The 19,765-nt window shown below is 34.8% G+C and overlaps 1 protein-coding gene across 1 annotated transcript in view; it reads left to right on the forward strand.

The window, feature by feature from the left end:
- Positions 1 to 19,765, forward strand: part of DIAPH2 (diaphanous related formin 2) — a 265,679-nt gene that overhangs the window by 149,237 nt on the left and 96,677 nt on the right. Inside the window, exon 26 of the mRNA XM_050902012.1 lies at positions 5,940 to 6,104. Coding sequence (XP_050757969.1) covers positions 5,940 to 6,104 — 165 coding nt within the window. The remainder of the gene's footprint in view (positions 1 to 5,939; positions 6,105 to 19,765) is intronic.

Consider the following 19,765-nt stretch of genomic DNA (forward strand, 5'->3'; position numbering starts at 1 on the left):
TACACATTGACATACATATTTTCAGTCTTGCAGTGTTGAGGATTATGAAGGCTCAGAGCTTTATCATTGCATAATGATACAGTTCATGGACATTTTGCACTCCTGAACGCAGATTTATCAATCCGCAAGTTAAAGCTAACAAACAAAGCACTGCGTATTTTTCAAAAATGCATTATTTTAAGAAAAAAAGTTATTTACATTGGAAATAGTAAATGGATTAGCAGTTTTCCTATTGTAAATTATAAATTATGATTGACTATAGTTTTTGTCTAAAACCAGTGTCTCATATAAAATCTAACTGCAGAATCAAAGTTAGAAATGCACCTAAAAAGACTGGTGTGGACAGATTTAAAGGAAATCATACGGAGATTGATAATGAAGCCATGTTTCTGTTTTTTTAATGATGCTGTGCTGTCTTTTGAGAACAGTTTCTGTCTGTAATGAATATTAGGATCAGTGTGTGTAGTAGAATAAGAAACCGTGATACATTCAGTAAAACTGAAGTTAACTGAAAAATAAGTAGATCAGATATTTAAATAAATAAAGTTTAGGTGGCTTTGCTTTCCAGACTCCTAGAAAATCCCAGGCTGATTATTTTTTACCTCCTCATTATAGTGCTAATTTATATAATATGCTAAATATATTGATTCTTTAATTTCAGGTTGAGTATATTTATAAATGAGAACATCTTCCATCTCTAGTCCCAGTGGGCCTTTATTTTCTTTTGTCCTTGTGTTTTTGCTCTCTGTTAGGAGTTAATCCATCTGTAGCATAATGCCAGTTGCCTCTTTCTTAAATGAATTTTTTTGTGTCAGCACAAACTTTTGAGAATCAAGCATTACCTGAAAAACTCTCCCAATGGAATGCTGCTTTCACCTCTTTTCAGCTTCCTGTAACCAGTAGCTGGAAGGACATGTCAAAAAGTACTTCTATTCAGGCTTTGAAATGCTTTTGGAAAGTGTTAAGAAGTTTCTGGCAGGTGTCTCCTTTTTGTTTGCAGTGCGTTCTTTCTTTTTCTGGAAGTATCAAAGACATCAACTCTGTAGTCTGTTTGGTTTACTGTTTCAAACCTGTGGTGAACATCCCTTAAATTCCATTTTTATAGTGACTATATGCTGCAGACAGGGGCCTCCTTAACTGCTGGAACACCAGTGCATTTTTCATAATTACAGTTAAATTACCAATGTTCTTTCTACTGTGGCATGTTTATTGTTGATGAATGCCAAGCTGTCAGTGTTGGCTTTCTTTTTCTTTGTAAATGCTGACAGTAATAGGTGCTGCCTTTGGGCAAGTGAGTTTTTTTGTGTGTTCAGGTACTTTACTTATTATTCAAGTTATTGATATATTGATGTGAAATTCATAGCCGATGTTATGGTAGAAGTGATGACTTTCCCTCCAGCTGATTTGAGGTCTTTAACCTTGATTTCTCTCATTATTTTTTTTTTTCATCTGTTTACATGGAAGAAACCAGTAGAAAGCATGGACGTACCATGGTAGTGGTCCTAATGTGGACATAAAGAATTTAATTCTACTATTGATGGTAATTAGTGATTCTTTATCTCTGATATAATGTGGTAGCATAGTGTCATGGTAACATTTGTATCCATTGCTTGCCTAATTAGGTGAATTAATTTAGGCATTGCACTGAAATGTCAGCAAACTGTAGTTGTCTGGTCGTAATTCAAAGTGTAAAAATCATTGATTTACTTACAGAAAAGCTATTTTCAGTTGTTACAGCTGGCTTTATACAGCCGTGCTAATATTTACCTGTATTCTGATGTTGACAGTACACTTAATATTCTCACTGCAGAAATCCTTATCCATCTGGGTATCTAAACATTTTTTTTCCCTTCTTGATGGTGGTCATTGTCAAGCAAACCACAGAACTGGATGGAAGCTTAAGCTGGCAGCTGTAATGCAAACACATAAACAAAATCCTTTTTTTAAAAAAAAAAAAAAAGAAAAAAAAAAAGAAAGGAAAAAAGGTGTGGAGGTTTCCCAGCCTCTCTTTTAAAAGTAAGAAGAGACAAGAAAAAGTAGAATTAGTAGATAAGTGAAACTGGGCAACAGAAGTTAATAAAGCAATAAGGATAATGGAAGTTAATGGTCTGCATTTACCTGTATCTTTGTAATTTAGAAGACATGAAGTTTTCCTGTGTTATTTGTTTACATTTTAATTTTCTTTAGAGTTCTTTAGAGACATGGTGTGCAGAGGATTTTACTGGATTGCATGGTAAAGCATATATTATTAACTCTTTGGCACCGGTTACTGAACATTATTTATTTATTTATTAATCTCAGGGTGATGTGTTAGAACCAGTGAAATAGGATAGCACTTTCAGAAGACGCTGTAGATTTTAAACTGAAATAACACTTCTTCAAAAATTCAAACTTGACACTTAGAAAATCTCAGAGTAGTTTTGTGTAGTTGCCTTCTGCAGTAGTATTAAAATGAAAAAAGGAAATGGATTAAAGGACACAAACTTTCCTTTACCTAGTAACCACTAAAATAAGTATTTAAAAACTTCAGTAAGGATTGTGTGTACAAAGTTGCCTCGATGGTGATTAGATCTGGTTCTGTTATCGTTGCAGTGGTGTATTTCCTCATCTTAGTAAAGCAGTAATTGTCCATATATTCAGATTTACAAACCCATGTTTCGTGGTTTATGTGGAACTTGGTAAGACAGGTATGGTACTGAAGATGAAAAAATGTTTCGAAGTGACTGGTTTGAGTTTTTTTTCTTTTTTTTAAATTTTTCGCATAATGGTATTTATAGTAAAGTCTTGGCTTAGAATTTTCTTACGGTTATGGAAGAAACTAAAAAAAAAGTGTGTATGTGGAAAAACAACCTTGTGAATAAAGTAATTTCTCTTAATTGAACAAGCATCTTTACACTTGATAGTTCTGTGATTTTTGTTTTGGTTCAGAATAGTAAGAATGAAACCTTGTTTACAGTTTTTAAATGAGCACTCATTAAAGCTTCAATCTATATTAATGAAAACTGTTGGAATTAAATATTTCTATTAAGCAAAGTTTTGCTAGCTTAGATTTTTCAATAATGTTTTTTCATTAAATAGTGTAGGCAGGTATGGCTTTGCTTCTCTGGAATTGTATTGACTAAGTCTTTGCAATGACTTGCAGTAGTACATTTCAAGGTGATATTTCAAGTTACTAATATTTTATAAGTATGAAGATTGTATGAAGCATAGAGAGTGTGACAAAGTAACTTTGTTAATATGACATGGTATATGACTGGAAACTATTGTCTCTACAGCACTGACTTGTTTTCTTCAAAACTAAGTATAGATAAAATACTCTATTCTCTCTTTGCTCGTCATATTCATCCGTCTTACTGACATTCTTTTGCCTTACAAGCCATCTGTTAATGGTATTTCTTGTTTGCAGTTTGGTACTTATCAGATAAAAAATAATAATGTTGAAATTACAGTATATGTTTCTACAGTGTTACTTTAAAATATCTTCTAGTTTTAGTAGGTATTCTTGTGGGGTTTTTTTAGTGCTTACTGTTGTTATTTCTCATGTTGAATGTGCAACCTGAATGGAGAATTTGACTCTGGGAGCTTTGTCTCAAAGAATTAATTTCAAATCTGGAATGTTCGAGAATTTTTTATTTTCTTTCAGACTTCTCAGTCATTTTTAGTGTATTAATTTGGTTTTATATTATATCATATGAGGTTGTTTTTAAAGGAACCACAGGTACAAATTGTATAATTATATACCTTCATATTTCTTTTTCCTAGTATTTTTGGTGAGTTGTTCAAGACAGTAGTCTGCTGACTTTAAGGCAATTCATGTTTTTCTAAAATTTTTAGACTGTGCTCAATAATTCAGTAATGTGCCATTATTACCTATTTAATGTATTCTTGCCATTAAACTTTCATTTCCTTTTGTACAGTTAAATGTCAGTGAAGATTGCACTATACCAAATTTGTCTTGTATTAAGATGAGCGATTCAGCAGTCCAAGCTTGAAATTCTGACCAAGCGGGTTAAACTTCATTTCAATAAACTGAAAATATGGGTATTACTACTGTGTTTGCACTGGTAGGAAACTATATAGGTAGATATTACTGTTTCAAAATCTTGATATTTATGTATTAAGATCCATCACATTGTTGGTTTCTACTTTTTGCCATTGTAAATGAACATTATAAGCTAACAAAAGAATACAGCTTTCTTTTAATGCTACTGAGGCTTTAATGAAGAAGAGAGGATTCTTAGGAGGAAAGTTTATACTATACAAAGTTTTCGATCATACTTTTAAGAACCAATTTTTAAATGACTACTTACATACCCTCCCATTAGTTAGAGCAGGAAAATCAGGTGAAATATGAGGCCTCTTTCCAATGGAAGATATTTTCAGCTTTGTTACGCTTGCATGTAGCTTGTGAAATGACAGCCTTTTAAGTACTCAACAGTATCCAAACACTGCGGAAGTGTTAGGAATAGAACATCCACCTGAATTTCCTTTCTTTATTCTGCAATTTGTTGGCTGTTTTCTGAAGAATTATTTTTGGATTTAGTCTAATCTCGAAAATAAATGGTTTATACGACTTCTCTGTATGTCTCTTTCCCCTAATTAGTTTCTAGGTTGTTTGCTATTTTGCAGAGAGATAGGGATCTCAAAAATATTGAGTAATTAGAAATGTGATACTAAGTAGAGTCTCAAAGTTAGTCTCAGGTATGGGGAAAGGTTGAAGCATGAGCTCTGCTGTATTAAGAATCAGAATCCGAATGGAAGAGAGTCATTACGAGTAAAAGCCACAGGGAGCCAGGCTGCATGATTTTTGTAGTTCAGGAAATAACTTGTGTCTTTTGTTCTTGGTTTTGATATGTACAGCACAACACTTTCATCAGCTACAATTCAGTATCAGCAGAACTAGTTTAATGGTGTACTAGCTGGTTTTTTTTATAGTGATTTGTGACTTTGTATCTTTGTGGATATAAACAACCACAACAGAAGAAAACAGCAGACTGAAACTTGCTTCGAGGCAAACTAATATTTCCCTTAGTAGCTTGCACCCTTCCTGTATTTGCAGAAGAATCGCTCTAAAAATATTTTGTTTCATATAGGGGAAAAAAATGCCACATTTTTCTATTTAAAAGGATTATGCCAAACTTTTAATGATCACTGCTGTGATGGAAGTCAATCTCAGTTTCGTTTCTAGACTTCCATACTTCCTAATGGAAGAAAAGACTTCTGTTGTTCCATGGTGTGTTTCTTGCTAATAATTTTTCAAAGCTATTTGTTGGTTAACTGGGGCAGGTAGGTGGATATTCCATTTTTATAAGTTCTGTGAAGTTACATAGTTAGGAGAGAGCACTCCAAATGAGTGTACCTAGTACAGGAAGCCTGAGGCATGAGCTCAGCTATGTGGCTAGGCATTAAAGAATCCACAAAGACGACACGTCTATAATAAAAGGCAAAGAAAATCAGACATCATACTGTATAATTTTGTCATTGGTAGTTATGCATAATGCAAATTTTACATATAAAATATATGTACGTAATACAGAGGACATGACATCACTTGAACAGAGTGGGGCATCATAGTCACATTCTCAGAGCAAACTAATTTTCAGTGTGTCTTTTCATAGAATGTATTTTACAAAATTAATCATTTATTAGAAGAAAAATGGCCAAGTTATTTGGAAATTTTATAAAGTCACTTGTATAGTCTATTAATGGCAAATCTTCACCATTGGAAAGAGATCATTTAATGGAAAAGTGTGCCACCACCTTATGTTGGTATGAACTTGCAGACATGTAACATTAATATATAAAAATGTCATGTTTGAGAGCAGGACAGCACTAGCAAATTTTCCAGTTCTAACCTTTGTACTGAGTTTTCTTTGCTTGTTTGTTTTTTACTGTTAGATTGGATTATATTTGAATCATTTTCCTTAACAAAACCTTACAGCTTTGCTGTGAGTGCCCGAGAGCAATATGAAAAATTGTCCAACATGCACAACAACATGACTAAATTGTATGAAAATTTGGGAGAATACTTCACCTTTGATCCCAAAGCAATAAGCATAGAAGAATTCTTTGGCGATCTGAGCAACTTCAGAACTCTGTTTTTGGTAAGTAATGTCTGCAAAACATTATACATGTTCTTGTTTCTTCTTTCTCCCAATTTTAATTCTTTTCTCTTCTCTCTTTCTTGTGTTACAGTTAACTTTATGTTTTGTTCTGTGGCAGGAAATTGGATTAATGTTTTCAGAATTATTTACATTTTGGTCACTGATAGCTATTATCCTCGTTTGTAACTTGCCAACTCAACTGTCAATGTGATTGACACATATGGATAATTAGAAAATATTTTTCCTCTTTTAAAAAACTTGCCTGTTGGTTGATGCATAACAAACAGCCATGATACTGAAAAACATGTTAAAGTCAAGACCTGAATGGTCATGTCTACATTCATGTTTTGTTAAAATCTGGCTGATGCCTTAATGATGCTGTGATGCTAAGGCTGAGACTTTCAAAATGAGCTCTGTATTGCTGACAGAACTCATGAAGTTCACTTAGATGCTTATGTTACTGTTTCCAGTCATCCACTGTGGTTGATGTCAGGGTATGGCTTTTTTATGAAGGAATGTAAGAATTTCATTTTAAACAGCTAAGTTTTTTAATGGGTTTAATGTCATCTTTCCTAGTGGCTGTCTGGGAGCCATAATTAGCTGCACCATAGGAAGTGTACAGGGAAAACAGATGCCTAGAATGTCACGTTGTGTCTCTAGAGAATATTAACATCACTTGGAAATACCACTGTTTACCATACAGCTGTGGCTCTCTGATCTGTCTGTTGTCAGTAGCTGACTTAATTTACACTGTAATCATAAGGACTTTCCATTTCAGTGTGATGGAGGAATAACTACTTTAAAACATAATTTTCATACCAAGTTTACTTTATTAGAAAACTTTTACTACAATATAATGAACTATTCATTTTAAATTCGCTGAAATTATCCTTTTTTTTTCCATAAGCAAATCACCAATTCTTTTATAATTAGTAAGTACGCCAACACATCTGCGTGAAGACTTGTCAAGAACAGGAATAGTTGTCATGAGATATTTCAGTGCATTTACTTTTTCATAAAACCAAGGCTTACATTTTCAAATGTGGATATTTGAATTTGGAAATCTCCTCTATTGCAACTACTTGAAACAGACTTCAGACTAGCAATGTCCAAATATTGTGATGAAAATCTGTCCTCAAGTATGTATTTAAACTGCTATGAAGGTGATAGGAGCTAGAGGGCAAATGTTTTCTAGAAGGCGTATTAGAATGAAAATACTTCCAATTGCTTACTTTTATTTTCCTTCCTTTTGACTTCCTAAAGATCTGACTGATGGCCTGTTGCTCTTCAATGGTTATAATTGAATTTCCAGGGAGAATATTTGAGAGATTCATGTATTGCTTTGGAGTGACTGAGTAATACCAGGGGAGGGGCGGAGAAGTGGGATTTCAGGATTTCAGTGGGTAAATGTGAGAAATTAAATATGAAGTGCAATAACTCTTCTAATAATAAAGCTGGAATATTTTTGTTGCCTTTCCAAATGAACCAAAAGCAGAAAAGAAATTACTATGTCTACATCACAGTTCCAGGAACAGATGAAATTGTCATTGTTTCAGGTTTAGAATGAGTTTCTGTAAGTAATTCTGTAAGAGTGAAGTGTGGAATTCAGGGGTGAGAGTGTTACTGAATTATATGTAAAAGATCTTCATTTCACAGCAAAAAGCTGTACTTAAGACTTTAAAAAAAGATAGTGAGAATTTCTAATTAGTATGGACTTCTTTAATTATTGACTAATAATTATTGACTTCTCAGTGTCATGAACTTTGGACTGTGTGATGTAGTATTAACGATAGATGTTTTCATATTATGATTTCAGTAACACTTGTTTTTTTCAGTGTTTTTGTGTGGGTTATAACTGATCGGGTGTCGCTAATTATTTTGATAAGGAGATGAAATACAATCTAGCTGACTACATTTTATCTATGTTTATTGATTGCTAGTTAAGGAGAGAGGAATTCTGTGAGATTTATCTGTATATCTTTGTAGAGAGGGCAAATCTCTTGAGTTTCAAGGTATAATAGTTTATATTTTCTACATTAACGTATTCTGTAGAAATAAGTGGTTATTCCATCCTTTAGCCTTTAATATAATGGCTATATGACGTATGATTACAATAGTTAATGCTTTACCTATGTCCATTATTTTGGTAACTTAAAGAACAAAGGGGCAACTGAAGAAAAATCTTGGATCAAAAGCACTGGTTATGAAGGAATCACCACAAGACTTGTGGTGCCAAAATTTCAAATGTATGGACATGCAGTGCATCCTCTGATGATCTAAGTTCCACTACCTGCAAAGACAGAATCCAGGTTAATTTATGAAGTTTTTATTTTTATACTTTCTATACAATATCAACACTATGTTGCTGCCTATCCATGTCTAAATTCATGGAATTATGTTGGTTGGACTTCCAGAGATTATGTAGTTTAACTTTCTGCTCAAAAGCAAGATCAAGTTAGAGCAGGTTGCACAGGGCCTTTTTCAACCTCTCTGGGTCCATTTTCCAGTGTTTGATCACACTTGTGGTGGGAAAATAAATAACTGAATAAAATTTCCTATGTTCCAACTTTTGTCGGTCACCTCTTGGTCTTTCACTGTGCATCTCTGAGAAGAATCTAGTTCTGTCTTCTCTACACGCTCCCACTACATCATAGACAGCAATTAGGTCTTTGCAGAGCCTTCTCACAGCTGAACAAACTCATTTCTCTCATCTTCTGCTTGTGTCATGTGCTCCAGCCTCCTCATTGTCTTGGTATCATCTGCTGGACTCCCTCCAGTGTATCTCTACCTGTCTTATACTGGAGAGCCCAACCTGGACACAGAACTCCAGATGTGGTTTTGGAAGTACCAGCAGAGTGGAAGAATCACTTCCTTTAACCTGCTTATTACAGTTTTCCATAGCCCAGTGGGCATTCAGCCTTCTCTGCTGCAAGGCCACAACGCTGCCTCAGATTCAGCCAGTTCCCATGCGGACCTTCGTTTTTCTGCAAAATAGCTTTCTAGGATTGCAGTTACATTTTATGTTAGTGGCATTTAGGGCTAAGTAGAAGCTTTGCAATGTAAGCGTATAGTATACAAAAACCCTAGAGGTTGGGCAGGAGGAGGGTTGCTTTTTTTTTTAAACTTGGCTGTATTTCATAAAAAGTATTTGTGATAATAGCCTGTCTAGTTTTAGGTTTCAGTGCATCTCTGATGCCTGTATTTAAGGGGTGATTCTTATTTGGCCTGAATTGTCCAAATTTTTTATATTTTTTTCCAAATATTTGCTAATTTACCTCATTTAAATGAGGTTCTGTTTTAGGAACATTTAGTGAAATACTTTATTCACATGCTTCCCAATCTAGATTGTTCAGGTGGTGTATGTAGTCACAGAAGAATTTTAATTTGAATTGAGAATAAATTTTTCTTCAGTATGAACTCACATTGTTTGTACATATAACAAAGCTCCAGATACCCAATTCTCACTGTTTTAGGAAGCTGTCAAAGATTAGGACAGTTCTAACTTTATTTTTAAGCACTGTAATAGCTATAGCAATCAGAGTAATGATGGTATTGAGACTGCTTGTTTAAACTACTGTTAATTATTTACACATTGGTTACACTCTGGTTAATGCTATATACACGTGTATGCATCTTCTGCAAATACTTGTCAATGCATATAGGAACAGTGGTGTAAATTGTATAAACTACCCTAATCATTTATACTGAGAAATATTATCTGGGTTTTATTTGCCAGAATCTCCTTTACTTTGCTCTTTATATGTGAGTGCACAGATACCTGCGTTCTTCTGAGTACTAGACAGTACTCAAAGCAGACAGCAGACTTGCCTTCATTTTATTATTATTGTTATTATTTAATAGGAGGGGAAGAAGCTGTTGTGAAAGTGTTTGACAGTTAAAACACCCTCTGTAGTTAAATCCTTTTCTTCTGCTAGATTTGATTTTGAGCAAGTAGGTTTTGTATATTTTCAGCAGATTGTAACTACTCTGCTTTTTAAAAATGTAATCCGTCTTTTGTATTTCATTTATATTCTAAATCAGTTTTAATGGAATTTCCTTCTTTTTAAATTTTGATACAAGGACTAGCTATGGACAAATGAAGAGTAAGGCCTCCTTCTGGAAGGTACTATGTAGTCATGAACTGGTGGTCACTTGTTACTGAGGATCACAATAACCTCACGCATACTTTCTTATATTCCTTGGTATGGGATTGTCACGTTCTGATAACATCTCATCAAAACCCTTCATCTTGTGGTGTAAATACACTCAACAAATTAATGCATTGCAAGCCGTTAATGTCTCATTACCTAATTGACGTAAAGTGCCTTCTGTGTTAAGGGGAAATCATTATAGATACAAACTTCTGTTACTTCTCCTAGCAAAAGTCACAATCCACCAGGTGTTTCAGGGACTGGGAGCCTTTCTGCTTTTGGAGTTTCTACAGTCCTATGTATGGTCAGTTCTTCTTAGGATATTCATATGATATTTACGTTTTACCTAATAATTACAAACTGCAATAAAATGCTTTTCTAGGGTAGAAAATTATGCCAAAGACTAAGTCTCTGTAAATTAATCTGGTTTATCAAGACAGAACTGTCAAGTTCTGTATTCTGGTTTGGAATATTAAACCTGCATGGCAAATAGACATACCACAAATAGTCTTTCTGAGTTTCCAGAAAAGTAGGGCTAATTTCTTGCATTGCATTATGATTTTAGAAAGTGGACAAAATTATTTGCTAGGATACTGTTCTACTGCTACATGTTGGTCTAAATAGTTAATTATATCCATCTGATGCTATGGTCTTTAAATTTTTATCTGTCCTTTTATCTTCTAAGCCTCTTTTTTCAAAAAGTTATTAAATAAAGAAATGAACTTGGACCATATGTATGATGCATACTAATTTAAATAGTAATGCTTCAATATAAAAAAGTGAAATCTGAGGCTTACGTAGCTTAAGGACACACTTTCTTTTCCTTAGCATCATTTGTGCTTCAGTCAATTCACTTGTTCAGATATATACAGTAGTAGTAGTAGTAGTAATTGTAATTAGGTCTTTTGAGAATTTCTTGACTTATTTTATTCACTAAAGCAGAACCTTGTAGACTTTAGTGGCATAAAGATTCTTGTTTAGGGATTTAATTTTTTCCAGACACTTGAGGAAGGCCTAGGGCAAGCATTAAGAGTTCACAGTACAGTAATTTTTTTTTCTGTAAGGAAAAAATTACTAAAAAGAATTAAGATTTTCTGCAACATTTTGATGCTTGTGAGAAGTTTCCTGAAAGGAAAAAGACACTGAAACTCATTTAATCTGTGGAATTTACTGTAAAAAAAGTCATAACTATGATAAGAATTCAGGAGCAATCAGAAAAGACTGAGGATATACAGCATCTCCGGATATTCCCTAGAGCATGCATATTTATTAAATTTGTCCAGTTCAGATTATTGTAATGCCTGCATGCTTTCTTTAAGTGGTCCCATTAACTTTTTTTAGTATTTTGGTAAATGACTGAAGTATAATTCCAGATTTTTTTTTTAATATTGATGACTTGTTTCTTCCTGTTGTTCTCCTATGTTATGGCTAATGGCTGTCTATTGATAAAGCTTGTTTCTTCTGCTACTAGCAATTTTAACTTAGAAGTTCAGAAGTTCTTCAGATTGCTTCTTATGTTTTTGTTGCTAACATTTCTGATATGAACATTTATGACCACAAGACAAACCATAGAATCATAAGGTAATTTAGGTCGGAGGGAGACGCTAAGAGGGTCACTGAGTTTGACATCCTGCTCAAAGCAGGGCTAGTGTAGAAGTCAGTTGAAGCTGCATGGGACCTTGTCCAACTGAGTTTTGAGTATCTCCATGAATGAAGGTACCACGACTGTGGGACACTGTATTGAAGGCTTTGCTAAAGCCAAATAAGTGACACCCATTGCCTTCCCCTCATCCACAGAGCTAGTCATCTCATTAGAGAAGGCAGTCAGGTTGGTCAGGCACGATTTACCCTTGAGAAGTCCAGCGTGGCTGTTCCCAGTCACCTTCTTGTCCTTTATGTACCTGGAAATGGCTTCCAGAAGGAATTGCTCTGTGATCTTCCTGAAAACAGAAGCGATGGCTAACTAGCGTGTAGTTCACCAAGCTTTCCTCACTCTTTTGAAGATGAGCATAATATTTGCCTTTCCCAGGCATTGGAGATGTCCCTTGAGTCCCACAACTTTTGATGAAATAGAGGCCTTGCGATGACATCAGTCAGTTGCCTGAACGGCCTGTGAGACAGTGGTGGCAAAGGTTGAGATGAAGGCGGCACAGAGTGCCTCCGCCTCTTCTTTGATGTTAGGTTCCATGCTCCATTCAGCAGCAGACCTACATTTTCCTTAATCTTCCTTCACCTGTCCTTGTAGCTATAAAAGCCCTTCTCATTGCTTTTCACATCCCTTGCCAGTTTTATCTCCATCTGAGCTTTGACTTTCTTAAGTACTTCCCTCCCTGGGCAGTATTCCTCCTGGATAGTATAGCTGTCCTTCCACTTCTCTATGTTTCTGTTTTGTGTTAGAGCTCAGGAGTTCCCTGTTCAGCCAGGCTGGCCCCTGCCCCACCTCCTCAGCCTCCTGCACGGCAGGATGTGTGATTCTTGTGCTTTGAGAAGGTTTCCCTTGAAGGTCAGTCACCAACGAGTGCTTTACATACACAGCGTGTTTTAATTGATACTTCAGTGTATATAGTTCGAGATAATTGGCCTTTGTGAGCACCTAGAAGTCAACGTAGCCCTTCAGAAAATCTTGTCTTCTGTTACCTTTGTACAACAGCTATTACTTGTATTTCCCTTTGCTTAACTGGTGATTCTGTGTATGTTTCCACTACGTAAAAGTGAGCATAGTGACTAAATAGGTTGATTGTAATGACAATTTTTCTTTCTTTCCTTTGCAGCTAAAGATATCTTATGTTACAGAATCATGCAATTCAGCTAGTGTATTTGAAAAAGATGGAATATATATGAATGTGTTTAAAGATGAATCTAAAAGAATTAAATCAGAAATATATTCTGAATGGCACATCCCCAGGTCACAGAAAATTCTCTGTGTGTGTTTGTATGTGTATGTATACATATATATAAAAGTACATTTGGAGCTTGATATATGTTTGTCTTATGCCCATATCAGGCTGTTTTAATGTTAAGAAAACAGCTGGTCTTTTCAAAACTCATGTTAAAGACTTTTGACAATCATTGGAGGAAGTGCCATATATCGAATGGAAAATAATGCCCATTTTATTACTTCAAATAAAAAAATATATGCATGCATCATCTCTTCTGATTGCTTGCCTTTTGCAAGTTGGACAGAAACAGTATTTAATAAATGCACCTCCACATGGTCTAAGTATTCAGAAGTTTTTAGGCTGAATGACAAGACGTAGAGTATATGAGAAAAACATTTTCTGGAACAGTCAATGTTGTTTTTTCATCCTTCATTCTTCTGATCAAAATGTATCAGCAATACAGTGATATTCCTTTGGGTCCAATAGTTTCTCTTCAAGTTATTTTCCAACAACATTTTTCCGTGTAAATAAGTTGTTATTCTGTTATCCCTAAACAACAGGAAGAAAGGAAATTATAAGTAGGCAGTGTGGGCTGATACAGTAACTGACCTTTCTCAGTTTCTTTGTGAGATGTATTGATTGCTGTTGGAATACTTTCTATACTTTTCCCAGCAACAGACAATTACCCCAGAAATGGACTCGTTTGTGGACATTTTGTTGTTTGTTGTTTTATGTCTTTAAAGCTGTCCAGGTACAAAGTTTCCAGTCAAGTACCAAATTAATCTTTTGTACTTAGTTTTTATCAACATCTGTCTACCTTTGCATGAGAGAGAATAAGTATTTTTGGGGCTGTTCTGTGATGTTAGGAGGAGAAAAAAAGCACTGCGTAATTAGGAATTCACAGTCTAAATTACACCACTAAAACTGCCCATCATATGGTTGCAAATAGCCAAATAAACTTACAGCTCCTCTGACCAATCATCTACCCAAATATTCCTTCTGAGCCATTTAAGTTCATTGAGCTGCAATATAGTGAATCAACCTAGAGATGCAGATAGAAGAAACAGAATTTGTTTATTTATTTATTCTTCTTTATCTGCTCCCATTTTACCCCCAGGCTTCTCTAACCATTTTTGCAGGATATATAATTAGAGCCAAGGGTGTAGTGAGACAACGAAATAAAGTTTGCATCACTTTACCCCTCTACCTCTTGCAGTTAGAAATCTTGTCCCTCATGGTCCCCTCATGGCTGTACTGCTTCTTGCTCAGTCTTTTTTTTTTTTTTTTTTTTTTTTTTTTTTTTTTGATCCTAAGCTTAGGTAGAATATTTAAACCTTTGAAGTGAGCTTTTAACTAGATTTTTCCTGGTACTTATGTCACCTCTGTCTATGTTTGCTTCTTTGATTTTGTGCTTAAGTATGTCTTGATAACCGCATTGTATTCAAGGCATATCACAAGAAATAAGTAAAGCACTTGAGCATGACTTTCCTTTGCAAATGGAACATGATTCAAAATCAAGCTGGGGGGGGGGGAAGGTGTATTTATTGTTCTCTTGGAGCTAATGTTTACAGAGGAAATTGAATCAAAAGTAGCAATAAGGGGTTTTTTTTGTTGGTGGGTTTTTTTTTTTTTCTCTTTGCCATTAAAATAGTAGATCCACTGAATAATAATATGCCTTTTATATTTAGGACTATTTTGAAGAAGAAATGTGGTTTAGATTTTATTAATTTAGTCCTTTCTTCCATTGAAAGTAAACACAGATTTCTATTGTCCTTGAGGACAACTGCAACCTGATACATTTTGGTTTGATGTAGTTTCAGGCTCTTATCAAATAATGATTAATCAGTTGCCTGAAGCAAGATGCCAGTTTGTTCTTTTCTGTTTTGGTTCTTCCCTTTAACCTGCTGTCTCACAGAGTTTATATCAAATGATCTGAAATATTTTTAATCTGTTACTTTCTGAATGTTTGTTTCTGTTGGTGCTAGAGTGTTTAAAATGTCCACCAAATCTGTCATGCCTACATTTGCAAATGGACATAAACTTCCTTTTAATCAGGTTGTGTGCTTCATGGAAGTTGTACGAAATACATGTTTTAGCATTAGATAGGAAATGTTCTTTTTTCTTACACAGTTCTGAAATATTTCAGATTTCGTTTGGTCTGTGGGCTCCCCCTTTAATGCAGATAGTCTTAAAGGTGAATTTTGAGTCTAAAAAACCAAAGTTGTAATAATGCCTGTAAGAATAGTTGGGTAAAATTTGAAGCAGTAACAGACATTTATAGGCATAGTTGTTATGAAATGGAGAGAAGCTTTGTCCTTCAGTGAAGTGATATTTTTTTATATCTGGTAGACAGTTTTATCAGCGGTGACTGCTTCCCTCACATTTGTGTAAATGCGGCTCTTTGAATAAGGAATTAAATCTTTAAATTACATTATAAATGTACTTAGGGAAAAAGGGTTGTATTCGAGTATAAGTAAATATTTAAGCAGATGCGAGTAACTCATCAACTGGCAGTATGAGAGATGAGTTCTTGTAAAAGACCTATGAAATAGACTGCCCTTTTGTATCAACACTGACTATTGATTGATGATTACTGTGTGGCTGGGATCTTTTACAGTAACCCAGTAATACAAGATCCAGAAAGTGAAAATCTCCCCAAAATGATAAGACATATTAAATGATCAGTAAACTAAACACTTTTTGTTGGGCGACCACTACCCTGGTCTTTCAAGATTTTATAAGATTGATGCCCTGTACCAGACGGGAAACAAAACATTTGTTATGTTGTCTTCGTAAGAAAAAACTTTCACCACAGTGGATTCAGCATCTTGAGTATAAATGGACTTGTAAGACCTTTTCTTCTTTCTAATACTTGTTTGCTTGTAACTTACTTCAAAGTAAATTTCAAGTTCCATGACTCAGGAATGTTTTTTCTGTGGCTTTTTTGAAATGTCCCTTTAATACAGCAGGTTATTGGCTACAACAATATAAGTCAATGAATATACAATACATAAATTAATACATAATAAACATATGATTTACTATGAAATGCAATACATAGTCAAGCTAAATTCCCAGCTTTCAAACTCATAAATTGAGTTTGTAATTCAGGAGTGGTTTAAAAGAAAGGCTGTATTTATTCATTGTTCTCCCTGGTTATTTGTCTGGGAATACAATTTCTCCCTTCTGCCTAAAAAGTAACAGTTCTTTAATGTAGTCTGAAAGATAACAGTTTCTAGCTAGCAGGAAGCTATGAAAAAATAAAGAATAATGAGCAAGAAGTATTTTCTCCAGCGAAATTTCCCAAGAGGTAGTATTGAAAGTGAAACATTGTCCTTATTAACAGGCAGTATATAGCAAGCCCTTCCTCCCCCCCGCCCCAGAACCCCACACAAAGACCCTTTGTAAGCTCTCTAAATTCTCATCTGAGTGTATACATCCAGCTAGTGCTGAGGAGAATTTTTTTTTTTTTTTATTCATGATATTGAACGAATTAGGTGTAGGCTAGGAATGTTTAAGTAATGGAATGTCCTGGTTTCCACGACATGGAATCAGAAGCGAAAGAATTCACATAGGAGCGGTAACTCATCAACTTCACTAACAAGCTGTTGGTACTGCTAGATAAGTAGCTACTCTATTCATGATTTAAAAGGTAAGGATGACATTTCTCTTGGAAGATATCCAAAAGATGTAAAAATAAATAATAATAATAGAAGAAATGAAACTGAATTACAGTACACTGCATTTGCAAGCACTTAAAGATAGGCAAGTGTAGAAATAACAGGCAGCATAGATGGGGTTGGGATTTGTTTCCGACAAGTCTAACTTGTTTCTGTGGCAACGTGGTTGCCCTTGTGGATGGGGTAAAAGCACGAGATGTCATATTTCATGGTAGTGATGCCTTTGATGAAGTAATGTTTTCAGAAGTAATACGGGAAAACATGGTCTAGAGGAAACTATGAAGTTAAGTTTCCTGATCTTGAAAAGGAACAGGATTAAAAACTTTTCTTTAGAATTTTCCATTTGATAGTTTTGAACAGACTCTCCATTCAGTACTGATGGCAGCGAGTCCAACTGAGTAATGTCATTATTCCCAGGCAGTATCTTGGAAGTTTATAATATTTAAATGAGGATTTTGAATCCTCATTCCACTCTGGAAACCAGGCGTAGTTTGGGATTTTGACTATTGCCATAGTTAAGCTGTGAATCTAACCTAGAGGTTGAAAACCTCTTGTAAACCAGTAGACTTTATTACCTGCTCTAAGTGACTCCCTTTGGCAAGATTCTAAGTCTAAAAGAGACCTTTCCATAGAAGGTGCTTACAGGCTAGAGATGCTTACATCTGCACCTAACATATTTCTAAAAAGCTGTCATGGGTTAGAAGGAATCTGACTTCTCTCTAAAATCTCCACAAGGGTGTTTCATATAGTCTTAGCCTCATCATTCTGTTTGTTCATATATCATATTAAGATAATTTGATAATTTGAATCCATGTTTGTCTTAATTGTGATTTCAGATTGATCACTGCATTATTGCATCTTCAATTAGCTTGCTGATGTTGTAGTAAATTATAGCTCATTCGCTTCCTTAAATTCATGCTTGCTTATCACGTTTAGGAAAATCCAAAGCAAGCTAATAGAATTGGATTATCCTGTCGAAATATAATATGAAGCATGAAGTGGAAGGTGTAAGAAACCTCAAGAAAAAAATTGCAGATGAATAAGCATATCCCTTCAATGTTGAGTTTTTTCGCATTTATCAGTTCTTTGGAGTGTGATGCCACACAACTTCTAGAACACTTTCTTCTGATAGTCCATCAGCCCTGTCTTGAAGGGAGCATGCAAAATCTTTCAAACCCAGGCCGTTTTATTTTGTTATTTAAATACTTTATATCAATGTACACTGCATTGTGTGTAATTCTCACAGCCTCTATTAAAATTTCTAGCCAGAAACTTTGAAACCTTTCAAAATATCATATTCAAGCTCCTGCTGTTTAAAAAAAAAAAAAATTCACTTTTTCTACTGGATTTAGGCTTTTGTAGGAACGGATTTTACAGATTTAGCTTAGTAAGAATGAATTTTTGTGAAAGAATCTCAAGGGTTGCGCTTGCATGATGATGCAAGGCTTTACGTGCCAACCTATTGATTTGTCTCTTCCTTGATCCAGAAAGATCACTTTTTGAACAAAACAATAATTCATCTGCTGTGGGCTGTGGTTTCTCTTCTCGGATTGTACTGAAAACAGCTAACATTTGTTTTGCTGTGTTTTTTTAATTTTTTTTTTTTTTTTTTTTTGGTAATGACAATAATACAGTTTTGTTAGTGTGTGTGTATTTCAGCTCTGTCTCTTTCAGGAATAACCTGAATTAGGCATGCACGTTTATTATGTTATCCAAATATTGATTTAAAGGAGCTATTAGTCCCAAATCTGTCCACTTGAGGGCTATTTAGTAATTATTCAAATGTATACTGTTAAGTAATTAAGACATACAATATAGTTTTTCATTGGTAGCCTTAAACTTGGTTCAGTAAACACTGAAAACTTCTTCTACGTTACACTGCTAGACAGTTTTAAGTGGTTTTGCAACACAGCTGATAAGCCGGCAGCAAAAACCTTTTCCCTACCTGAATATACAACAGCAGCTACACTTGCCAAAAATCTTAATCTGTAACGGCACGCCAAAGACATTTCATGTCAGATGTAATGGCCCTGATGCATCAACCATGGGGCAGTATCCAAACACAATCTTTTCTACTTACTGTTTCAGGACCACCCATCAGGAAATTCAATTTGTCTGCTCTTGTTTAATATCAGCTCATTGCATCTCTTGTCCATTATTTTCATAAGGATAACAATGTATTTGAATATGTTATCCTCCAAGGAATATTCATGAAATGTCTTTCTTTTACATATAAACTGATTGCTCAATCTGCTGTATTTTAACTCTTTATTTCTGTAGATTAACTTCCAGTTAATCTGACTCTGTTGTTCCTAATGAGTTATGACTGAAAAAGATTTTTTTTTTTATTTATTTTTTTTTCCTCTTGCTGGGACTTCAGTTCACATATTTTGCAGTTGCAAGGCAAATTTAGGGAAGGCCTGAGAGATCACAGGCAGCCTTCGTTATTGGTGCATGACTGCTTTGTAGCCAACTGCATCTTTAATATCCAAGGAGATTTGTGCATTACAGTTTGTTTTCTTTCTTCTTGTTTTTAATAATTTACCTTTGAGAGTCTATTTACAACCATGTTGGTGTGTGAATATCTGTCTGTCTGTCAAAACCTAAGATATGTACAGAATACTAGAGATACATTAATTTTTTATTTGCTTCTTAAGGAAGCCAAGCTATAAACTGGCAGTCCTGAGTATAAGAATCTTACTTCAGTGAATCCTAATAAACACAAGGGGGAACATCAAGCTATGTGCCCCTTCAACTAGCTCCCTTAACAAGAGATAATATTCCTTGCTGAATCTATTTCTTTGCTAGGAGAGACAATAATTTGGGTTTGTTTTTATTTAAAAAAAAAAAAACACAGAAACTTTCTCTGACTTTTAATTTGCCGTTGAATTAGCAAAACTGCATGCTGTTATGTACCAACCAAAAATACAGAGGGCCATGAGTAGCACATC

This window comes from Gymnogyps californianus, chromosome 9, assembly GCF_018139145.2.
Source record: "Gymnogyps californianus isolate 813 chromosome 9, ASM1813914v2, whole genome shotgun sequence".
Taxonomy (NCBI): Eukaryota; Metazoa; Chordata; class Aves; order Accipitriformes; family Cathartidae; genus Gymnogyps; species Gymnogyps californianus.